Here is a 21,988-nt window from a genome sequence, read left to right on the forward strand (position 1 = left end):
GGCCGCAGGGAGCCGCAGGGAGCCGGGGGAGGCCTGGAGGGACGGGGTGTTCCGCAGGGGGAGCGGCGTTCCGCCGGGATGCGGGGCGGCCGCAGGGCACCTCGGGAGGCCTGAAGGGGCGGGGCGTTCCACCGGGGGGCGGAGCGGGCCGCAGGGAGCCGGGAGGCCTGGAGGGGCGGGATGTTCCACAGGGGGGCGGGGCGGGCCGCCGCGATGCGGGGAGGCCTGGAGGGGCGGGGCGGCCGCAGGGTACCTCTGGAGGCCCGGAGGGGCGGGGCGTTCTGCAGGGGGCGGGGCTTCCGCAGGGCACCTCGGGAGGCCCGGAGGGGCGGGGCTGCGGGCGCGGGTCCTCCTCAGCGGCGGGTCCTCCTCAGCAGCGGCGGGTCCTCCTCAGCGGTCGCCTCCTCTCGCCGCGTCCGCGGAAGCCGAGCTAGCCCGAGACTGAGCGCAGAGCGCCGTGGGGCCGGCTGTGGCAGCTGCGCGGTGAGTGTCGGCCTCGCGGGTTCCCTCCGCGACGCCTCGGCCCGAGCCCGCGCCGCTCCCCGGCGCCCGCCCGGGGTCCCGCGCGCGCCGCCGCTCGCCGAGCCGGCGTTGGCCGCGCCGGCCGGGCTCGGGTCCTTTGTCTGGTGCGGCGGCGGGGTGCGCGCGGTCTGGGCGGCGGGGCTGCGCGGGGTTTCGGGGCCGAGTCCTGGGTCCGAGCGGGAGGTGAGCGAGGGCGGGCGCCCGGGGACGGTGGCGCCTGCGCGGACCTGGGCTGGCCTGTGCTGCCTTGGGAGTTTGGAACCTGGCTCTTCCCGTGCTGACTATGGCTTAGCGTTTCCAGAGAGGTTACCTAGAGCATTCAACTCAAATTCCTTTTCAGAACGAAGGCTCTCCTGCTCCTTCCTCTGCCTGCGGCTCGTTGGCCGGTCACTTAGGAGCTGCTCTGAAATACCCTCCGGACATACGTTGAATAAGACTGCCTTTCTCAGAATACTGGACACTCCTTACTCGGTGAGACCCCTTCTCTAGCCTTGCTTCCCAAGCTGCCTCTGGCTCCATTCTCAGTAGGCGGAACCCAGGGAGGAACCCAGACCTCTTTCTCTTGCTGCCTTTCACCCGCTCCAGGCCTTCCCTAGCCGCAGCCTGCCACGTCTGTCCTTCGCTCCTCATCTGAGAGCTGCCGCCGTAAGCCTGTCCTCGATAGAGCAGCCCCCTGACTGGTCTCCCCGCTTCCCCCTCTTTGATCCATTCTTCCTGGCACAGGGATCTTTAAACATGAAATTCTGGGAAGCCATGCCTTTGTTCCGTTGTCCTTAGGATAAATCCGAGCCCTGTAGCATGTCAACAAAGCCAAGCGCAGATTGGCCCTTGCCTTGTTTTATGATTGCACTGTTTCACTCATACTTTTTCTTTGCTGGTGACTTGCATTCTCTTCTTTCCCCCCTCACTTTTGCGTAGCCTTGTGTAGTTAAATAAAGGTCACGTCGTCCTGCTCTGTTCTTGCTTGTGTTTCTCGCCTATCCACCACTTCTCTCTCAACCTGTCTTTCCTACTAGATTGTTTGCAAAGTCCACGCGGGCAGGGACTGCTTATCTTGGTGTTCCTCATTGTCTTTTACTATATCCAGGGCCTCCCACTAATGATTGTCTCAGTGAATGCCCATCTGTTTGTGTTGTTACTACAGTATCATGCTTAATAACAATTATGCCCTACCTAGAAAAAATCAATAGTTTTAGGATTACACAGGAAATTAACATTTAAAAGATGTGGATTAAGAAAGGACTGGTAGAGGTGAAATTTGGAGTCACAGTAACAGTATGAATATTCAAGATAGCAGAAGTGCTAAGCAAGGTGGTTAGGCCAGTCTGTATCAGAATGTACTCAGGCACTTTGAATGTGTGGTGACATGATCTGCAAGAATGAATGTAAAATTTAAACCATCCCTATTAACAGCCTGGTGTTTGAACTTTGATTTTGCTCTGCTCTTTTGCAAATGAAGGCTTTTGAAAGTGAAAATGTGTTGTCAAGAATGAATGAGTACTTCTACTACAGAGTGGCAATAGGACCTGGTTCCAAGTAAAAGAAATGAAACATTGTACCTAATTAAATCAGGCTCGTTTTTACTATCCTGAAATAAAACCTTGCCTCCAGCCATTTTAGACTGACATCTCATCTGACTTAGGCAATTACAATCTTTCTTTACTATTTTGCTTTCAAACCTAATTTAACACAATCTCCTACTGCTTCCTCTCCCTTCTGATGCTACAGGGCAATCTTTATTTTCATGAATGGCATTTATATTAATTCTCATGCCCAGTAATAGATCGTTCTTTAAGCTCTACTGCAAATGGGAATCACTACTGTTTGGGCCTTTAAAAAAATTGTGGGAATTCTTAGACTCTTAGCTATGTTTTTGGTTTTTGGTGATTTTTGGGGGGGGGGGCTTTGTACAACTTAACAAATAGAACTATAATGGAGGGGAAAACATACTCTGTCAGACAACCTGAGACCAAGTCCCAAGGACAACTTACTAAGTCATTCATTAATTGGTATATAAATATACCTCACAAGACTGTTGTAAGAATCCATGAGGTAATATCTACAAAGGTGAAACTATATAATGTTATTTTTTCTTGTCTTCAAATGTTGCTTATAGAATATAAGCTTAATAAGTTCCTGAATTAGGGTAGAGGAAGATAAAAATTACCTGATGTGGATTGTTGGGCATCTGCTTTTTTTGAGCCACTTTTGAATAATCAATGACTATTGATATAAGCCCTGCATGGTGATTGGGGACTTTGTTTCAATCATTATTTACATGGAGTCTAATATAGTACTCTGTACCCAGTAGGTGTTCAGTCAATTATTATGGCACAAAAGTGAAATGAATAAATGCTACTGACCTTTGACTCTTGGCAGTTTTAAAGCTCTTCTGGCAGGCAGGACATTTTTAATCTGATGGTTATAAACCCAAATCCGATTCTACAGGGCAGTGATTCTCAATAGGAGGAAGGAGAATTTATAGGTTACTGTAGCTTACAAAAGCATCCAGATTTCTTTTATATAAACTATGTAGGGCTGTAAGGACTTATCTCTTTCTTCCTTTTGTTCCTCCAGAAAGTCATCTTCAGACTTGAGTTGGGGGAAGCACAGACAGATCTTTTGCACATAAGTAAGTACTGTCCTTTTTCTGGCTTGAGGTATAGACTCAGGGGTTTTGAAGTGGGGAGCATGCCAGCTTGTCTTTGTTGGTTATGTGGCCCATGCTGGGAAAAGGAAGGGTTTTATTTGTTCTTATGGCATAACTGAACTTTTTGTTTGATTTTAATTTCCCCTTCACATGTTTTTACCTTAATTACATAAAAAGGAAAGACTGACTTCACCATGCCTCTGACAATATCCAGTTTCGTAATTCTTGGACGTCCCAAAAGAAGAGACCAGATGGGAAAAGATGTCAGCTGAAATCTTTTCTTATCCAAACTGTTGCGAATAGGATGTTTTTTCTGTATCACTTGTTAAATTTGAAAATATGACTGCTTTTGAGACTTTGTCCTGACAGGTAATAAATACAATCCTGATACTTTTCAGGTTCTTTGACTGAAGAAAATATCCCAAAGACAGTCATCCTGAAAAGGCTTCACCTTTCCTTTAGAGGCAACTAGAGGTATAGAAAATTTGTTTTATTGATTTATACTGAAGGCTTAATGTGAAACCAATTACTTTTACTCTTAGAAATGAATTACCTAGTGGTATCAGCCACACTATAACCATCACTCCCATCTACTTCATCACTTAGCATAAGTACATTTATACTGTTTCATTGTCTCTGTTGTCAGTTTCTGTCATCTTATTAAGGCTCTTTGTTTCATCTTAGAGTTTCTGAGGTTTATAGATTTTTGTTTTGTTTCTTGAAATCATATCCAGTATATATCACTCCTGTCTGATACAAAGCCATATACAATAGTGGGAGTCTGCCCTATGAAGTTAGACAGATCCTGGTTTGAATCCAATTGAAATAGAGTGACAGCAAATTTATATTGACTGTTTGTTTGTTTGTTTTTTAAAGATTTTTTTCTTATTTCTCTTCCCCGCCCCTAGCCCCCCCCCCAATTGTCTGCTCTCAGTGTCTATTCGCTGTGTGTTCTTTGACTGCTTCTATCCTTGTCAGCAGCACTAGGAATCTGTTTCTTTTTGGTGTGTCATCTTGTTGTGCCAGCTCTCCATGTGTGCGGCGCCATTCCTGGGCAGGCTGCACTTTCTTTCGCGCTGGGCGGCTCTCCTTACGGGGCGCACTCCTACGTGGGGGACACCCCTGTATGGCATGGCACTCCTTGCGCACATCAGCACTGCATGTGGGCCAGCTCCACACGGGTCAAGGAGGCCCGGGGTTTGAACCTCCCATGTGGTAGGTGGACGCGCTATCCATTGGGCCAAGTCCACTTCCCAATGTGTGCTTTTTTTAACTTTTCAAGATCTGACTGTTGTAGCTTCAATGACGAGGTAAAGGGATCTAGGACTAGAGAAGTGATTATAACACCCGAGCTCCACATTGCCATCCAGTTGGTCTACTAGAACTTCCCCAAGACCTAATATCAAAAATTTACTCTGTTATCAGCATCTTGAAATGTTACAAAGATTTACATATATGCAGTACAAAAGAAACAATTAGTGTTAAGTCCATAGCCTCGGCAGGATATATATTTTAACACCCCCATCGTTTCTTTTCCCTCTTTATGTTTTGTCAAATGAATATTATCAAAGAACCTAAACTCCTCTTATAAGTTAGAGCTGTTACATATATTTCCCTTAGAAGATCCTTTTTTTTTTTTTAATCCTTCTAAGATGAGATCACCATCCCCAGAATAATATGTTATTCAGCTGGGCTTTTTATCTAATGGAGGTGAGGTAATGCTTAGTTTAACACTTTAATGATTCTTCAAGAACCAAAGCTCTGCTTTCAAGAATTTGAATTTGGTGCTTTCACGTGGAAAAAGCAGGTGGTGACAAGTGGCAAGCAAATGTGCAGATGTCTGCTGCTATGAGAATTTTACCAATATAGAAAAATTTTAGTATATCAAGGTCAACTATTATTTGTGATTCATATTATCCAGATACTAATAATGAAGGACACTATAGTATGGCATTTTTTCCCTGAGAAATTCTTATCAAACACCAAGACACCTCAGTTTAAAAATCCTATTCTAAAAGAATTCATGTTTTTTCCTTCCAGCCACCCACTCATTTACTGAAATAAAATATCTATCTGATGCCAAATATCAGACATGATTAAATAATAATTATTTCAATTAAGACTACTCTAAAGTTATTTTTAACTTTTAAGAACTGATTGTTTTAGAGAAAATTTATTTACAGTATAAAAATGAAATGACTATAAAAGTCACTTATTTCAATGAAATCTTACATTGGTCTAGAAAAAAAGTAAATATTTTAAAACTCTGGAAAGCTGGCCACTATTTAAATCTAAACCTTCTATTACCAGTTGCAAGGAGAATAGCTTTACCCCACAGCTTTATTGCTAGCAAAGATGTAAGACTATTTCAGTCCAAGAGTATTGCACTGTTTGCAAAAGAAAGTGTTTGATAAGAGATTTTTAGGGCCCTGATTATTGATGGGAATCTTTTAATGTTTAGGGGGTTCCTGAACACATACTGTGACCTACATTGTCAGACTCATTTAAAAGGGCCAGTGCGGGGCAAACCATGGTACCAGGAACGGCACTGGCAAGAGTGCCAAGTTACACTTCAGAATTTATTTTTAAGTCTTATTTTCCACTGATTTCTACAGGCTTGCAATAAAGTGTGGAAACATAGGTAATATTTTCTCATGGATTGTAATATAATATCAATAAGCCATTTATCATATATTTACCTGTGTTTCCATACTTGTTAGCAGACTGTTCTCTCAGTTAATCAAGTTAACCCCAGCCTGGTTTCTCAACCATAGATGAATAATTATTTTGGCTTATAAGTCTGCCCACTTCAGATTGATGTGTACAGGGGCAAGTTTGTCTCTGTGATATTTGTGGTTGAATGAAGTTTGCGATTTCCTTGAACCTAATAAATGAAAGAAAAAGAAAAAGGTAGATAGACTGGGACGTAGTGTAGAGTAGGCAGAGGCTTGCTACTTTCATCATAGGAAAGTGTCCCTCTTTTTGTCACTCTAAAAACAGAGCTGAGAGCTGAAACTATAATGCTGGTTGATGTTGCTTGCTAGTGAACATATTATTTCATAAAATAATCTTTTTTTACTATTTTCTAACTTTAAAAACAAAGATGTTACAGAAAAATTAGAAAATATAGAGGAATATTAAGGGGTATATAAATTGCTGGTAATCTGATCACTCAGTCAGTATTAATATATTAATGTGTAAAGGTTCTATTTTCAGTCTTTTTTCTTGTGTATATTTTAATTGAGATCATAGCATTTTATATAACCTTATAGCCTATTTACACAGAGCCTTCTATTGTGAGCATTTTCCCATTAAGTTCTTTTAAAAATTTTTGTAGCTCCGTAACGTAACTATTTCTCTGTTCTCAAATTCTCAATTTTTTAATAAATATAACCTGCAACCCACCCCATGCTACCCCACCCCTGGCTATGCTGCTTAGGCTGTATTCTTAGAAGTATAATTTCACTATGTCAAATTTAAAAGCCTTTCGGGCGTGAGGGGGACATATTGTCAAATGCTTTCAAGAGATTTATTCCAATTTATAGCCCTTCCAATAATGTATGAAAGTGTTTATCTCATGCATTTTTGCTAGCATTGTGCATGATTAGTTTTTGGTATTTCTTGATTAAAATATGGGTAAGTACACAAGAAATTGTAAATAGAGGCTATTGGGATTCTTGTCTCATTTATTTTATAGATATATAGAAAATAGGTGCAGTACCTTAACCTACCTCTATCAAATTCACCATCCTTCCTGTGTTGTGCCACAATACTTTGCCTTCCTTCCCCTTTTCTTATCTGAAGCTAATGCCTCTCTTTGTGGGAGCTGGGTTGCCAAACTGTTTCCATCCCTGTTAGAATTTCACTCTTAAAATTATTTCCTTTCTCTCTTCCCTTATTCATTTCTTCCTTTTCACTGGACCATTCTCGTCAACATATAAATATGCCTTCATAGGACCAGTCTTTAAAACAAAGCAGGAAACCATGGCCCTTTGTCTCCTCCCATTTCTCCTTTCCCTATCCCCTTCTTAGCAAAACCTGGAAGAGTTACTTCTCACTTTTTTGTACTGGGATTCTCTTCTCAGTTCACAGCAGTAGGAACAATAATATTGGTTCTTCTAAAATGTTAAAAAGTTGACTGTTATGAAAATATAAAATGAACACATATCAAATATTTTATTTATTCAGTTAATTAGTTAATAGAACCAATAAGACAAATTCAATGGAGAATTTGAAGAAGAGGTATGTGTAGAAAACAGTATGATGAAATGAATTTGCTAATAAATGCAAAATCTGTTAGTATACTATGGGACAAAAATTGTAATTTGGGGAGGGGTATCATCTTTTCTATGGAGTGTAAATCAGTTGGATCCTAACAAAACAAAATGCCTTTTTCATTGCTATTGAGAATCATTTGCATAACAATCCATTTTCAATGCCTTAATTTCCTATACTTCCTGTGAGAGAAGTAGTCTTGAGGCATTTAGTCAGAACCCCTGGGACTCCTGTAGAAAATGCCCCGCACTGCAATGAAAGGAAGCCCGGTCATCTCTTTTGCCCATTTGCAAGTCCTACTTGCAGCACTCCCCACTATACCAATGACCTTCTTAACAAAACTAGTGGTCAGTTCTCTGTCCTCACTTGAACTGACCTCTCAGCAAGATTTGAAAAGGTCGAATGTCATCCTTGAAAGACTTCTGAAAGTACATTTTGGTACACCACACTCCTCTGGTTTCCCCACCACTTCACTCATTTCTCTTGAGTCTCCTTTGCTGGCTCCACTTGTCTAGCTAGTAACACTCTAAATATCATAGTGCCCTAATAGATCTCCAGCCCTGACCTCTCCCCTGGTTCCAGACTCTTGGCTACCTATGGGCCCACTGCTCATCTCTCGTCCAAGCTACCATCATCTTTTGCCTGGATTGTTGCAAGGCTTCTCATTGGCCTACATGCTTCCACTCTGACTTTGTACAGTTCTTTCTCCACCCAGCAGCCACAGTGATCTTTTTAAAGCATACTTTCTCCTCTACTTAAAACCCTCAGTGGTTTTTCATTACAATTAGGATAAAATAAAAACTCTCCTGGGCTCATAAAGCCCTATGTGATCTTGCCTTTGCTACTTCATCTCACTTTTACTATACACTGATCGCACTGGTATTCTTTCTGCTCCATGAAGACACTGACTTTTCCAGGGCCTTTGTACTTCCTGGTATTTCCCCCACCCCATCTTCTGTCAGCAGCCTCCTTGTCATCATTTAGATCTCAACTCAAATTCCATGACCACTTTTGCTTTTTAGCTCACACCCCCAGTATCTATTACATTAGTATACTTTATTTTCTTCATAGCTCCCATCAGGATCTGAAAGCTTATATCCATAATTGTTCTTCCTCTGTGGAAAGAAAGTGCCTTGAAAGTAGGGATTTTATCTTGTCTTCTGTTCTAGTGCCTAGAACCAGTACCTGGCAAGTAGCATTTGCTCACTAAAGATTTGCTTAATGACTAAAAGGTGATACATCTCAATTGTACTTACCAACCTCCCTTGGTTTTCTAGAAAGCCTACAGGAAGTAAAATAGTAGAAAAACAAAGAGTCTTAATAGAAATGCAAAAATATAGCCTGGCTTTGAGATGAGGTGGAAGGTGGCCCTGCTCCCTGTTGAGCAGCAGTAGGGAACCTTGCCCTCCTCTTGCTCTCCTCATCCATCAAGGTGCACTCAAGACTAAGAGGAGAGGAGGAGGCACGTTGGCTTTGGAAAAGAGAAGAGATTATGTTTTCCAGGAGACACTGCAAAGAGGGGTTTAGGAGTTTATATATATAGGCTTTTGTAGCTGAATGAGTCCTGTTGGGAGGGTTGTGTATTCTTTTAGGTTTTCTAATTTTAGTGTAGGAGTTAGGTTAAAGTCACTTGGATTGGAACTTTTGAGGTAGCCCAGACTTGTAGAGGCTGGAGAACATCATTCAAGATTTTTTATTGTTCTTGTTTTTGTTTCATCGTTGCCCTTGCTTTTCTCTCTTCTTTAAGGTGGTAGGTTACTATAGAAAATACCTTTGCTTCTGGAAGCTTAAAGAAGATTTGGGAGAACTCCAAAAACAAGTAGTAAGGAGTGGCTTCTTCAGAAGCCAAATAACAGAGTGAGAGAAGGCCCTGGGCCTCTATCACTTAGCTCTAATTGCGGACAAAGCTAACTTAATCAGTAGGAGTTGGGTTTCCTGGCTTTTAGGATTATTGGGAAGATTAAAGAGTATGCTGCCAAGCACAGTATATTGTATGTAGTAAGTTCTCAATAAGTGGTAGCTACTTCATGATAAGGTTTATTCTGTGTGAGACAGAATATAACTGTCTACTTACTGGAAGAATGAGAGCAGAAACTTTAGTTTTTTCTTCTAGATTTTACTAGGCCATTCCCCTACCCTAAATGAGAAGTTGGGTTTCCAAAGCCCAGTTTAAGAACAAAAGTTATATGGTGAGTTGGAACTTCATAATGCTGTTTCTTACCTCTTGGGAATCTAAGTGCTGTAGAATAGTATTTTGTGAGGTATACCACGTTTTGGGGGGGAGTTTTTTTACTTTGGTTTTAACAAGATGAAAATGACATAAGGAACTATGTTGAGTTGGAGAGCTGTATTCTTGCAAATGACAATCTAATGTAAGAGAAACTATCTTGGTCTGGGTAGAGGTATTCAAATGTAAAACATAGTCCAGCCGCACACTTCTTATTTGTACACTTTATATACTTCCCTACACACAGTGCAAATCACAGTTGAGAGAGAGAGAAAGGAAGACATATGGACTACATTGTACATACTTTACAAAGGATTGTTGTTGCTAGATTTAACTCATAGAAACCTTTAACATTAGAGGCAGTGCTGGGGGAGGGGTGGTAATGCTAATATGAAAATACCATATAAAGAATTATTTTGGAGAAATAACGACTGGGATAATGAATATAATGCAGTGGTTTTGTACTGATGGGTTTGATTAATTCTGTTTTCTTTATATTCTAGTTGATAAGAGTATCCATGGAGAACATTGAAAACTCAGTGGATTCGAAATCCATTAAAAATTCAGAAACGTGAGTGTTTATGTGGAATCCTGGATAATTAAAGAAAAAGCGATATGTTTAATAAAGCAAAGTTTGAGGACTGGGGAAGCAGGAGAAATAATGGGCTTTCAAGCCAAAAACATCAAGTTCTGATCACTCTTGTGTGGCTTCCAGTTAACTTAACCTCTCGGCATGTCATCTTTAAAACGGAGATGATAAAACTTTCAAGGGATTCTGGGGAGGATTAAGGGAAGCTTCTAGAAAGACCCAGCACAGAATCTGACCCATAGTAAAAAACCCATTCCTAGAGCCAGAAGGATGCCCAGGAGAGGCAGAGCTCACGAATTCAGGTGCTTCTGTCCCTTCCCAAATTGTTCCACAGAAGATTAGAGGTTTTGGGTTTAGGGGGAGTTTTGAGTTTTCAGACTAAAATGAAATACCAGTTTTCCATTATTCAGAGGAACAATTTTCTAGTTAAAGATTGTATTTTATCCTTTTTTTTTCTCCTGCCTTCCTTTTTAGAGTATTCTACTTATTAATGCTTCTACTAACTAGTATTTAGAGAACGAAAACAATAAAACTCAAACACTCTTAATTTAATTCATGACTTTTATAGTGCAATTTGTATTGCTCCTGATACTGTTAATTTTAAAAGTTTCTTCAGCATTTTTCTTCTGGGCCCTCCCAGGAATTACAAACTAAGTTTAGTACTTAACAATAAAGATTTAGCACTATTTCATTTAAATATCACCTTTAGGTTACAGGCAAAGGAATTTTCCTAGAAATTAAATGTTTGGAATACAACTCCATTTTAAAACATATTTTTTAACCCTTTTAAAGTGATTTACCCATTTTTATATCATACAGAGCATCATTTAAATAGCAAATCTCATAAGAGCCCAAAACAGGTCTAGGACTATATTGGTCCTAGGATAAATTGCCCTCACATTCTCTTTTTCCCCTTTTTTTTTTTTTTTTTTTTTTTTTTGGGTGGGGTGGGGGCGGGGGAGCTTCCAGGCTGGGAATTGAGCCCAGGACCTCATATAATGGGAAACACTGAGCTACATCTGCTCCCTGAATTGGTTTTTTCATTTGTTTGCTTGTTGTTTGTTTTTTTTTTGTTTGTTTGTTTCTGTTTCTGTTTTTGTAATAGGCACTGGGTATTGAACCCAGGACCTCCCAGATAAGAAGCTGGCGCTCAAACACTTGAGCCACATTCGCTCCCCACTAAGCATTTTGATCTCTGTTCTTTATTAGGTTCATCCACACACAGTCTGGCTCTGTGTCCCTGCCTGCTAAGAAGGCAGCAAGAGGGAGTTGGGAAAGGGAGTGACACCTCTGTGATCCATTATCTATATGACCTTCATCAACTCACTCACCTTACAGAGTTTTAATTTTCTCTCCCATAAAATGTGTTGATCCTCACCTCTAGTTAAATGTCATCTTTATTTTACAACCTGGGCTCTTTAATTTACTACTTTTAATTTTGGTCCAACAATTTTGTATAATATGAAACATGCTTAGGTTAAGTACATGAGTACATGGACTTAGAATATTGGTGTTTGGCTGTTACTACACATTCTGTTTCTTGATTCTTGGTCTAGGTCTGGGATTAGGCTTTTGTCAGTTTTTATAAAGTTTTATTGGAACATAGCTGTGTCCCTTTATTTACACATTGCCCAGGGCTGTTTTCACAACAGAAGGGATTAGCTACAACTGAAACCATATGATTTACAAGCCTAAAATACTTACTATCTGACCCTCCTAGAAAAAGTTTGCTGACCCCTAGTCTAGAGAGCAGATTTTTAGATAAGTGACTCTAGTCAGCTACTTTGAATTATTTACAATACTGTTTCTATATATTAATATTAATAGGTTATTAATTTGTTCAGCTCAGAGTTTAAGGAGTAGTTAGGAATTTTGATAGATATTGTACTTTTAGTCATATTTGCATTTTTTTTATTCCTCTAATTTCAGAGTATTTTTTAAGATTTACCTTAAAGGTTAAACTACTTCACAAAGATAAGAAATTATTAAAATATAAAATCTATTTGAAGATGTACTAAAATTTAGAGGAAAATACAAGCTATAGAGGTCACAAGTCAGAGTTCTAAAGCCCAAGAGATGCTTTCAGCCTTGGCTCCCGTGCTTAGTGTCTGCTTAACCTTCAGCATGGCCCTGCAGAAGGTCGTTTCCTCCTCGTTTGTAAATTGGGTCATTGTGAAATAAAATGAGGAAAATTCTTCAGCATGCTATCACACCTAATATTCAACAAATACTAGCTGTTCTTTTCAGTTTTATTAATGTGAATGATAGTATTGATCATTCCTACCTTTGTGAACTTTCCAAACAGAAAAATCTCACTTGGAAGCAAATCAGTGGACTCTGGAATATCCTTGGATAGTAGTTACAAAATGGATTACCCTGAAATGGGTTTGTGTATAATAATTAATAACAAAAACTTTCACAAAAGCACTGGTATGTATCTTAGAAAATTTTTAGTCCTTTTCAAATTTTTGTATCATATAAGCTGTTAGTATGTTAGTATGTGTTTGTTTTTTATTTTGTTTTATTCACGTCTCCCCACTTTGTTGCTTATGCTTGCTCTCTGCTCTCTCTGTCTGTTCGTCTTCTCTTTAGGAGGCACTGGGAACTGAACCCGGGACCTCGCATGTGGAAGAGAGTTGCTCAATCGCTTGAGCCACCTCCACTCCCTAAAAGATATATTATTTGTCAGAAAACTATGACAGAATAACCGTGAGGGAAAGACAGGGTCGGACCATGCAGGTCACATAGTACAGTGTGAACTCTTACCTCTTCTACCTGTTTAAATCTCCCCCTCTCCCAAGAGCTCTCCTCCTATCTGAATGCCTGATCTCCTCTGTGCTGGCTTCCCTGTAATCTCACTTCTTTATTCTCCTCATCCCTCCTTTTCGCTAATGGAAGGTTCTCAACAAATACAAGTAATAGTTTTACTTTTCAGGATCTGTGCGAGACAGTCACAGTTTTTGTCTCATTTAATTTTTGCAATGACATTCAAAAGTAGCTACTATTAAAAAAAAAAAAGTAGCTGCTATTAGATGCTGAAAGGCTAAAAACCTTGCAGCATCACACAGATAATTTAGTAGCAAAGCTGGGATTTAAACCTCAATCTGTCTCTTACCTTATAAAGATGGCAAAGACCAATCCCCCATCTTAAAGTAACTTTTCATTTACTCTTCTTCTTAAACTCTTAACCTGATTTTTGTCACCTTCTTTTATTCCCTAAATTTTGAATACCTATTGTTTAATCTTGTCATCTTCATTTTTCATTCCCTCTTTTTTTTTTTTAATTTATTTCTCTTATTTCTCTCCCCTTCCCCCACCCCCAGTTGTCTGTTCTCTGTGTTTATTTTGCTGCATGTTCTTCTGTGACTGCTTCTATCCCTGGAGGTCTTGGGGTTTGAACCGTGGACCTCCCATGTGGTAGACAGACGCCCTAACCACTGGGCCAAGTCCGCTTCCCTTCATTCCCTCTTGAACCTGTTTTTTGTGTTCTACCTTTCCTACATTATTAAAACTGCTGTTTATTTTTTTAAGATTTATTTTTTTAATTTATTTCTCTCCCCTCCCCGCCCCCAGTTGTCTGTCCTCTGTGTCCATTCGCTGTGTGTTCTTCTGTGACTGCTTCTATCCTTATCAGTGGCACCGGGAATCTGTGTTTCCCTTTGGTGCGTCATCTTGTTGTGTCAGCTTCTTCATGTGTGCAGCGCCATTCTTGGGCAGGCTGCACTTTTCTTTCGCCCTGGGTGGCTTTCCATACAGGGCGCACTCCTTGCGCATGGGGCTCCCCTACGTGGGGACACCCCTGCGTGGCACGGCACTCCTTGCGCGCATCAGCACTGCGCATGGGCCAGCTCCACACGGGTCAAGGAGGCCCGGGGTTTGAAACGGGGACCTCCCATGTGGCAGACGGACGCCCTATCCATTGGGCCAAGTGTGCTTCCTTAAAACTGCTGTTTAAATTCACCGTGGTCTGATTGCCAAATCTCCTCAGTCTCTATACTATATAAGATTTTAATCTAATTATACATTTCAGATTATTTTTCTAGAAAATATAGAAAATAAAATGTCTCACAATCCCTAATAACATTTTGATGTATTTCATGTCTTTCTACCAAATATTTTTGCCTTGTCAGTTTTTTTAACTTACTTTTATTCTTAATGTGCAATCAGTATTATATCTTGCCTGTTCAATTTATCGCATGTTTCCATGTTGCTGCATGTGTATCTGTTATTTTAATCATTATATCATACTCCATTCTGGAAATATACCATTTGCTTACTTTACATAATTTATTATATGAGTGAGCATTTTGGCTGTTTCACTGGTTTTCATTTTTAAATTGATGCCGTGGTAATTCTTTGAATTGGTATCTTAATAGTATTAGAATGAATTTTTAATTATACAAACTGGATCCAGTTTAGAAGGCTTCTTAAGGAATCCAGGAAAGAAGAGGAGTTCCAGGTAATAAAAATGGCAAAAAGCTGGATTATAGTGGAAAGATAAGCATTTGCCTTAGATTGAGCTCCTTTTCTGGCTTGAAATTCCTGGCAGCCGTAGGTGTGGCTCACTGCAGCAGAAGTCAGTCACCTGGTCAGTGTGGTGTCCTCCGCTTTTCCATGTCAAAGCCTCAGTGAGCTTACTTTAATTTTATAAAAAGACAACATAGGTCCCTTATAGAAACTTCTGAAATTATAGATTAACAAGATGGAAAAAAGGGAAAGCCACCTACGCAGAAATAATCAGTAATATTTTTGAGGTGTAGACATCTGGTCTATTTTATATTCATACATAATAAATTTACTTCGTTCTAAGGTGTGTTTCCCTCACATCTTGGCATTTTTGAGATGTGGGAACATCATGTAATTAATATGTACATTTATCGGGAAGGTACTTTGTAGTGATACAATGCACAGGATCCTTGGATGCAGCTCTAAGGGACAAGTATCTTCACTCCTCTGTGCTACATTTCTCACATCTCCACAAATAAGGCAGTGATAACTATCTTGTGATTAGAAGAATTAACGGAGGCTGCTCATAGCCAAATGTCTGCTGTGGACAGTTTTAATGTGGTAGGTTTTTCTTTCCCTTGAAAAGAGTATTATGAAAGTGGTGAGGAGCTTTTAGACTCAAGGAAATGGAGTTTCTCTATATATGGATTTTAACAAAAATAGGATCACATTTTCTGGTTTTGTTTTGTTTTGTTTTTTAAATAGTGGCCATTGTTTTCCATGACAAAATTTAATCTACCTATAAGATTTTAATGTCAATATAGTATTCCATTATATGAATGAATCATAATTTATTTAACCAAATGCCCATGGTTTAGCATTTAAGCTGTTTCTGTTTTCCATTATCTAAGCAACTGTGGAAGACACCCTTGTGTGGCTATAACACTGATAAAGTTTATCAACTGTCTTATATGCCTAAGAAATTAAAGAGACTTTCAGTCACCATGAGCAAAATAATTAGAATTTTCTTAGCATTTAAAAGGATGCATTTTTTGTGGGTTGCGTCTGTTGCAGTTAAAAGCAATTATTTCTGTTCCAAGGAATGGCATCTCGGTCTGGTACAGATGTAGATGCAGCAAACCTCAGGCAAACGTTCGGTAACTTGAATTATCAAGTCAGGAATAAAAATGATCTTACACGTGAAGAAATTATGGAATTGTTACGCAATGGTAAGAAATAATTTAATCTTTGTTGTCCAATTTTATATTAGTTTAGCTATAATTATGGATATAGCAAAGTATGAAAAGTAGAATTATACTGTACATAATCCTCAGCTTACAAATATTGGTAGGAATTTAAAAAAACTTATTCACACCAAGTCCCTAAAATAGTTTGAGGTATTTTGCTCTGCCTCATATTTGGTTTAGATTATCTCTTAGTTCTAGCCTTGATTTCTTCATCACTATACAATATATCTGAGATTCTTGAGTAAAGTTACCTTTTTTTTCTTATTTGTAAATGTCTTTTAAGTTTCTAAAGAAGATCATAGCAAAAGGAGCAGTTTTATTTGTGTGATTCTAAGCCATGGTGAGGAAGGAATAATTTTTGGAACAGATGGACCTATTGACCTGAAAAAATTAACAAGTTTCTTCAGAGGGGATAATTGTAGAAGTCTAACTGGGAAACCCAAACTTTTCATTATTCAGGTAATGTATAAATGAGCTGAACTCAACTTGTTTATTGAAGATTAATGAGAGATTAATTTACTCAATTATGAATAAGTGAAAGGATTTTTTTTCTCATGAGGCTACTGTACTATTGTTACTTTTTAATTCATTTAAAACACCACTTAAGAATTATGAAATGAATTTTAATTTTAATTTTAGACTTAAAAAGATTCAGCATAATTTTTATGCAGGCTTTACATTTCTCAGAAATAACACCAAGTTGTATATACATGTATTTTTTTAAATAAAAGTTTGTTTTCTAATACCCAGGCCTGCAGAGGTACAGAATTGGACTGTGGCATTGAGACAGACAGTGGTACTGATGAGGACATGGCCTGTCAGAAAATACCAGTTGAGGCAGACTTCTTGTATGCATATTCTACAGCACCTGGTAAGAAAGTCACACACAATTTTTTATGTCAATTTTAAATTAGTTATATTTAGACTGATTGTAGAATTAAACAATGAAGAGTGTTAGAAAGGCTGTCAAGATTTGATGTTCCTGAAGAACAGCCAACTTCCTGGATTTTAGGGCACCTTAACCACAGAGAGAAGTTTCAAATAGTTGCCTTTGGCAAAAGTTTGGCTAGAAAACTTCATGTAGTTAGATGGGTAGATGTGAGCTTACTAGCAGTGTCATTCATGAGCCTAATGCCAGATGGACTGCATATATGTAGGCAGGTCAGAGCTTTGCCCACTTCTAGGAACAGGAGAGAGGTGTTTTCCAGCATCCTTTGGCAGATAGGAAATAAAACTTTCTTCAGAAGGGATAATTGTAGAAGTCTAACTGGGAAACCCAAACTTCATTTTTCAGGTAATGTATAAATGAGCTAAAGTCACCTTGTTTCTTGGAGATTGATCAGAGATTAATTTACTCAATTATGAATTAGTGAAAGGATTTATTTTTTTTCTCCCAAGGTTACTGCACTATTGTTACTTTTTTATCCATTTAAACCACCACTTAAAAACTATGGAATTTTTTTTTTCCTGAGGTACCAGGGCTGGGGGATTGAACCCAGGACCTCGTATGTGGGGATCCAGTGCTAAACCACTGAGCCACATCAGCTCTACTGAGTTGGTTTTTTGTTTGTTTTGCTTGTTGTTTGTTTTGTTATTGCTTAGGAGACACCAGGACCTGAACCTGGGACTTGCGGTGTAGGAAGCAGGCACTCAGCCACTTGAGCCACATCTGCTTCTTGGAATAAATTTTAATTTTAGACTTACAGCGAAAAGATTCATCCTAATTTTTATGCGGCCTTTACATTTCTCAGAAATAGAAATGAATAGTACAGGAGAGGATAGAAATAGAATGGGGGGAAAATAACGAAGGTAAAAAAATATTAATAGTTTATAACCTCCACCTTTGTGTGATTGTATTACCAGTTGTATATGAATGCATATAAATAAATATTTTTCAATCATACAGCTTTTTTTTTAAGATTTATTTTATTTACTTATTTTTCCTCACCCCCTCATTGTTTGCATTTGCTGTGTCTGTTTGTTGTGTGCTAGTCTTTTTTTTTTTTTTTAGGAGGCACCAGGAACTGAACCTGGGACCTCCCAGTTGGGAGGGAGGTGCCGCTCCTTACTTTGTTGTGTCTTCATTATGGTTTCCTCTATGTGTCTCTTGTTACACATCACCTTATTGTGTCAGCTTATCACCAGCCCATTGCATCAGCTCACTGTCTTGCTCGTCTTCTTTAGGAGGCACTGGGAACTGAACCCGGACCTCCCATGTGCCAGGCAGGAGCTCAATCACTTGAGCCACTTATTTATTTTAATTTTTTTTTTTTTAAAGATTTATTTTTATTTATTTATTTCCCCTCCCCTCCCCCGGTTGTCTGTTTTCTGTGTCTTTTTGCTGCGTCTTGTTTCTTGTTTCTTTGTCCGCTTCTGTTGTCGGCAGCAGCACGGGAAGTGTGGGCGGCGCCATTCCTGGGCAGGCTGCTCCCTCCTTCGCGCTGGGCGGCTCTCCTTATGGGTGCACTCCTTGCGCGTGGGGCTCCCCTACGCGGGGGACACCCCTGTGTGGCACGGCACTCCTTGCGCGCATCAGCACTGCGCATGGGCCAGCTCCACACGGGTCAAGGAGGGCCCGGGGCTTAAACCGCGGGCCTCCCATGTGGTAGACGGACGCCCTAACCACTGGTCCAAAGTCCGTTTCCCTATTTTAATTTTTATTTATTTATTTTTTAAGATTAATTTATTTTCTCTCCCCTTCCCCCCCCCCCCCCCCCCCCGCCCCACTTGTCTGTTCTCTGTGTCTATTGCTGCGTGTTCTTCTTTGTACACTTCTGTTGTCAGCAGCACGGGAATCTGTGTTTCTTTTTGTTGTGTCACTTTGTGTCAGCTCTCCATGTGTGCAACACCATTCCTGGGCAGGCTGCACTTTCTTTCACGCTGGGCGGCTCTCCTTACGGGGCGCACTCCTTGCGTGTGGGGCTCCCCTACGCAGGGGACACCCCTGCATGGCACGGCACTCCTTGCGTGCATCAGCACTGCACATGGGCCAGCTCCACACGGGTCAAGGAGGCCCGGGGTTTGAACTACAGACCTCCCATGTGGTAGACGGACCCCTAACCACTGGGCCAAGTCTGCTTCCCCCCTCAAACTACTTATTTATAATACAACTAGTGTAGGTTGTCACAAAGTTTAGAAATGTAGGCTAAGTATATTTTTGAACTGTTGTGTTACATTTTCAAATAAGCTTAGTATGGTTTCCAGCAGGTGTGAAGTACTTCCTGAATTTAAAGCAATGAGTCTAAGAGTTAATCTGAAAAAAATTCAGTAAATACAGTCTTCCCTTTTTGGACTTTTTAGATACTCTGCAATATATTTAATACACTTTTCCTAGTTCCTTTGTAGACAAATTAAGGACACTCAAATTTGTGCATACATGTGCAATTTATTTCTTGGATAAGCTAATATTTAAATAAGAGTAAATCTGAGTGAAATACCATGCAACTTGTAGTTCCTTTTTATTGATCTTTGCTTTTGCATCTTACTATCTTCTGTATGTTTACCTGTTCTTATCTTTTGGAAGGGGAGCCAGAAAAGTAGAACCCCCCACTAATTGAATGGTCCTTCTTTCTTACTGAAAGTAGAGGTAGATGCACACATTTTTTATTTTCTCTTTGGCATCATCCCCCCTGAAACCAAAGGTTTCAGTTATTTATTTATTTATTATTTATGGCTTTTAAGACCTGTGGAAGTTCATACTTATTTTTACCTTTGTGATAATGTAATAATCTGTAGAATCAGTTAAAATCAGAAAACCATGGTGTTTTGCTTATAATTTGCTTTTAGGTTACTATTCCTGGCGAAATTCAAAGGATGGATCCTGGTTTATCCAGTCACTTTGTGCTATGCTGAAACTGTACGCTCACAAGCTTGAACTTATGCACATCCTTACCCGGGTTAATCGAAAGGTAGCAATAGAATTTGAGTCCTATTGCCTTGACTCTTCTTTTCATGCAAAGAAGCAGATTCCATGTATTGTGTCCATGCTCACAAAGGAACTGTATTTTTATCACTAAAGAAATGTTTGTTTTTTTTTAATTTGTATGCCAAGTGTGAAAATGTTTGATACAATATTTTCCTCTGTCATTTAAATGTAGCCTAAGGACTTCAGAAATACTTTGTAACAGACCATTTTCATGCAATAGAATCACTGTAAAACTACCTCAGACTGAAAATCTGGTAGTTGAAATTGAACTTAAATTAGGAATGAAAAAATGGACAATGTTAGAATCATTATGAGAGGAAATTATTGTAAATTTCAACTTTCATAATTAGCAAGTTTTAGTGATACTATGCTGTGAATTGTCAAAAATTATGAAAAAAGCTAAAATTGCATTAATGAATTTCAATGATATGCCAAGTGTAATGAATGTCTCATGATGATGGAGGAGGTTGTTGTTATGGGGGGAGGACGGGGGTAAGGGGGTGGGGGTATATGGGGACCTCATATTTTTTGAATGTAATATTAAAATATTAAGACTATGCATTCTAGTTTTTGCCAAACTATAGAAATGATGATGTGGAATGCTGTATCCTAGAACTTGGGGATCCATGGGCATTATTGAGGCTCAAAAACCTTTACCTTTAAAGTTGGCATTTGGAGGGAACAGGTGTAGTTCAGTAGCTGAGCACCTGTTTTGCATGTATAAGGTCCTGGGTTCAAACCCCGATACAGCCTAAAAAATAGTAAAAAACAAAGAAATGGTATTTGGAGATAAGTCAACTATGTTTTATCTGAGCTCATGGTTTTGTGTTTTGTCCCCAAGCATGTCTTTGTTGTAAAAAAATCATTTTTAGTATTGAAAAAGGAGCTAGAAATTTTATTTGAAAGAAGGTTGTAAGCAAACTGAGTTGACTCTTTTAAGGCCAAATGCAACATTAATAGAGGGATAGAGTTACAAATAATAAGGTGCTAGAAGGCCACTGGCATGAGTAGCCTCATTCGTCTCTATACAAATCATTTGGACTTCAGATACCAGCAAAATACTTTAAGAGCTGTCATGGAAAAACCTCAGTGGTTGATTATAGCCCTAGTGGATGAAGAAATTGTATAAGGACACACTGAAGGACAACTTGTATAACATAAGTAGAATGTAAGGAAAGTAGACTAAATCAGTCATCTGGGCAGTCCCTAATTAGAGAAAAAGTGATTTGATCCTGAAGAGAGACATGGCACAGCATATGCAAAGAAGGCAGAGTCATAGACTACGGCTTGGAAAAAGGACTGTCAGCCTGTTTCTTCATACCTGCTGGCAACTGTGGAGGATGCCCCCAGGCAGGAATCTCCAAGTGAGAAAGTGACCAAATCAGAGACCTTGGGAAAGGAACCGCCCCAAAGGTGGTCAGAGTCACAGTGAAAATCCTAGTGCTCTCTGTAGTGAGATGTTTAATTATGTTACTTTCTGTTGAAGTTTGTAATCAAAGGAAAATAGCGGTAAAATTTTATACTGTTCTCTGAAATGAAAAGACTATGGCATGCAGGCTTTCAGAAATCACCCAATCGAGTCTCTCCTTTGGAGCATGGGGAAGCTGAAGGCCAGAGAGGTGAAGCAGAAGGAAACACAGCCAGGGAAGACAGACCCCAAGCCTCTTCTCTCTGCCCCTTGATGGCTCATGGCTTTTGGTCTGACATTTGAGGTGAGCTTTCTTCTTGCTCAAAAAAAGGAACGCACATTTATAAATGACATCTATTCATTTTGATTAGTTCTGTAACTTTTTCTAAGTAAATGTGGCATGTATAGTAAAGTCTGCTCCTGTGTGACCATTTTGTAAAGTTTTATTTTGAATTTTTATTGCAAAATACAAATTTAACTTAAAATTACCAGTGTGTTCAAGTGTTTTGCCCTTGTTGTTTTTGATATCGTGCTACTAACTGGAAATGTTTTTTACCAAGAGCTCAGTTTGGAAGGGTTAAAGAGAATGCAATAGGCCGTTAATGTATCTTTTAAAACTATGGTTAAGTAATAGATGGAGAAAATCCAGCTCAGTCTATCTCCCTACTATATAAAGAAGTTTTGGGTATTAAAAAGAAA

General features: G+C 39.6%; 1 protein-coding gene across 1 annotated transcript; it reads left to right on the forward strand.

Annotated features, from left to right (window-relative positions):
• Window positions 1–298: 298 nt before the first annotated feature.
• On the forward strand, window positions 299–21,777 carry CASP3 (caspase 3). Its single transcript, XM_004481749.2, has 10 exons — window positions 299–483; window positions 863–993; window positions 3,100–3,154; window positions 3,571–3,646; window positions 10,178–10,245; window positions 12,569–12,693; window positions 15,810–15,938; window positions 16,240–16,415; window positions 16,707–16,827; window positions 19,743–21,777. The coding sequence occupies exons 5-10, from the start codon at window positions 10,193–10,195 to the stop codon at window positions 19,970–19,972; spliced, it is 834 nt and encodes a 277-aa protein (XP_004481806.1). The 5' UTR covers window positions 299–483; window positions 863–993; window positions 3,100–3,154; window positions 3,571–3,646; window positions 10,178–10,192; the 3' UTR covers window positions 19,973–21,777.
• Window positions 21,778–21,988: the final 211 nt, after the last annotated feature.

This window comes from Dasypus novemcinctus, chromosome 1 (assembly GCF_030445035.2).
Source record: "Dasypus novemcinctus isolate mDasNov1 chromosome 1, mDasNov1.1.hap2, whole genome shotgun sequence".
Taxonomy (NCBI): domain Eukaryota; kingdom Metazoa; phylum Chordata; class Mammalia; order Cingulata; family Dasypodidae; genus Dasypus; species Dasypus novemcinctus.

Coding starts and splice junctions, on each gene's coding strand:
- CASP3 (XM_004481749.2), top strand. CDS start 10,193: ATGGAGAACATTGAAAACTCAGTGGATTCGAAATCCATTAAAAATTCA. Junction 12,694..15,809: donor AAACTTTCACAAAAGCACTG/GTATGTATCTTA, acceptor TTCTGTTCCAAG/GAATGGCATCTCGGTCTGGT. Junction 16,416..16,706: donor CCAAACTTTTCATTATTCAG/GTAATGTATAAA, acceptor TCTAATACCCAG/GCCTGCAGAGGTACAGAATT.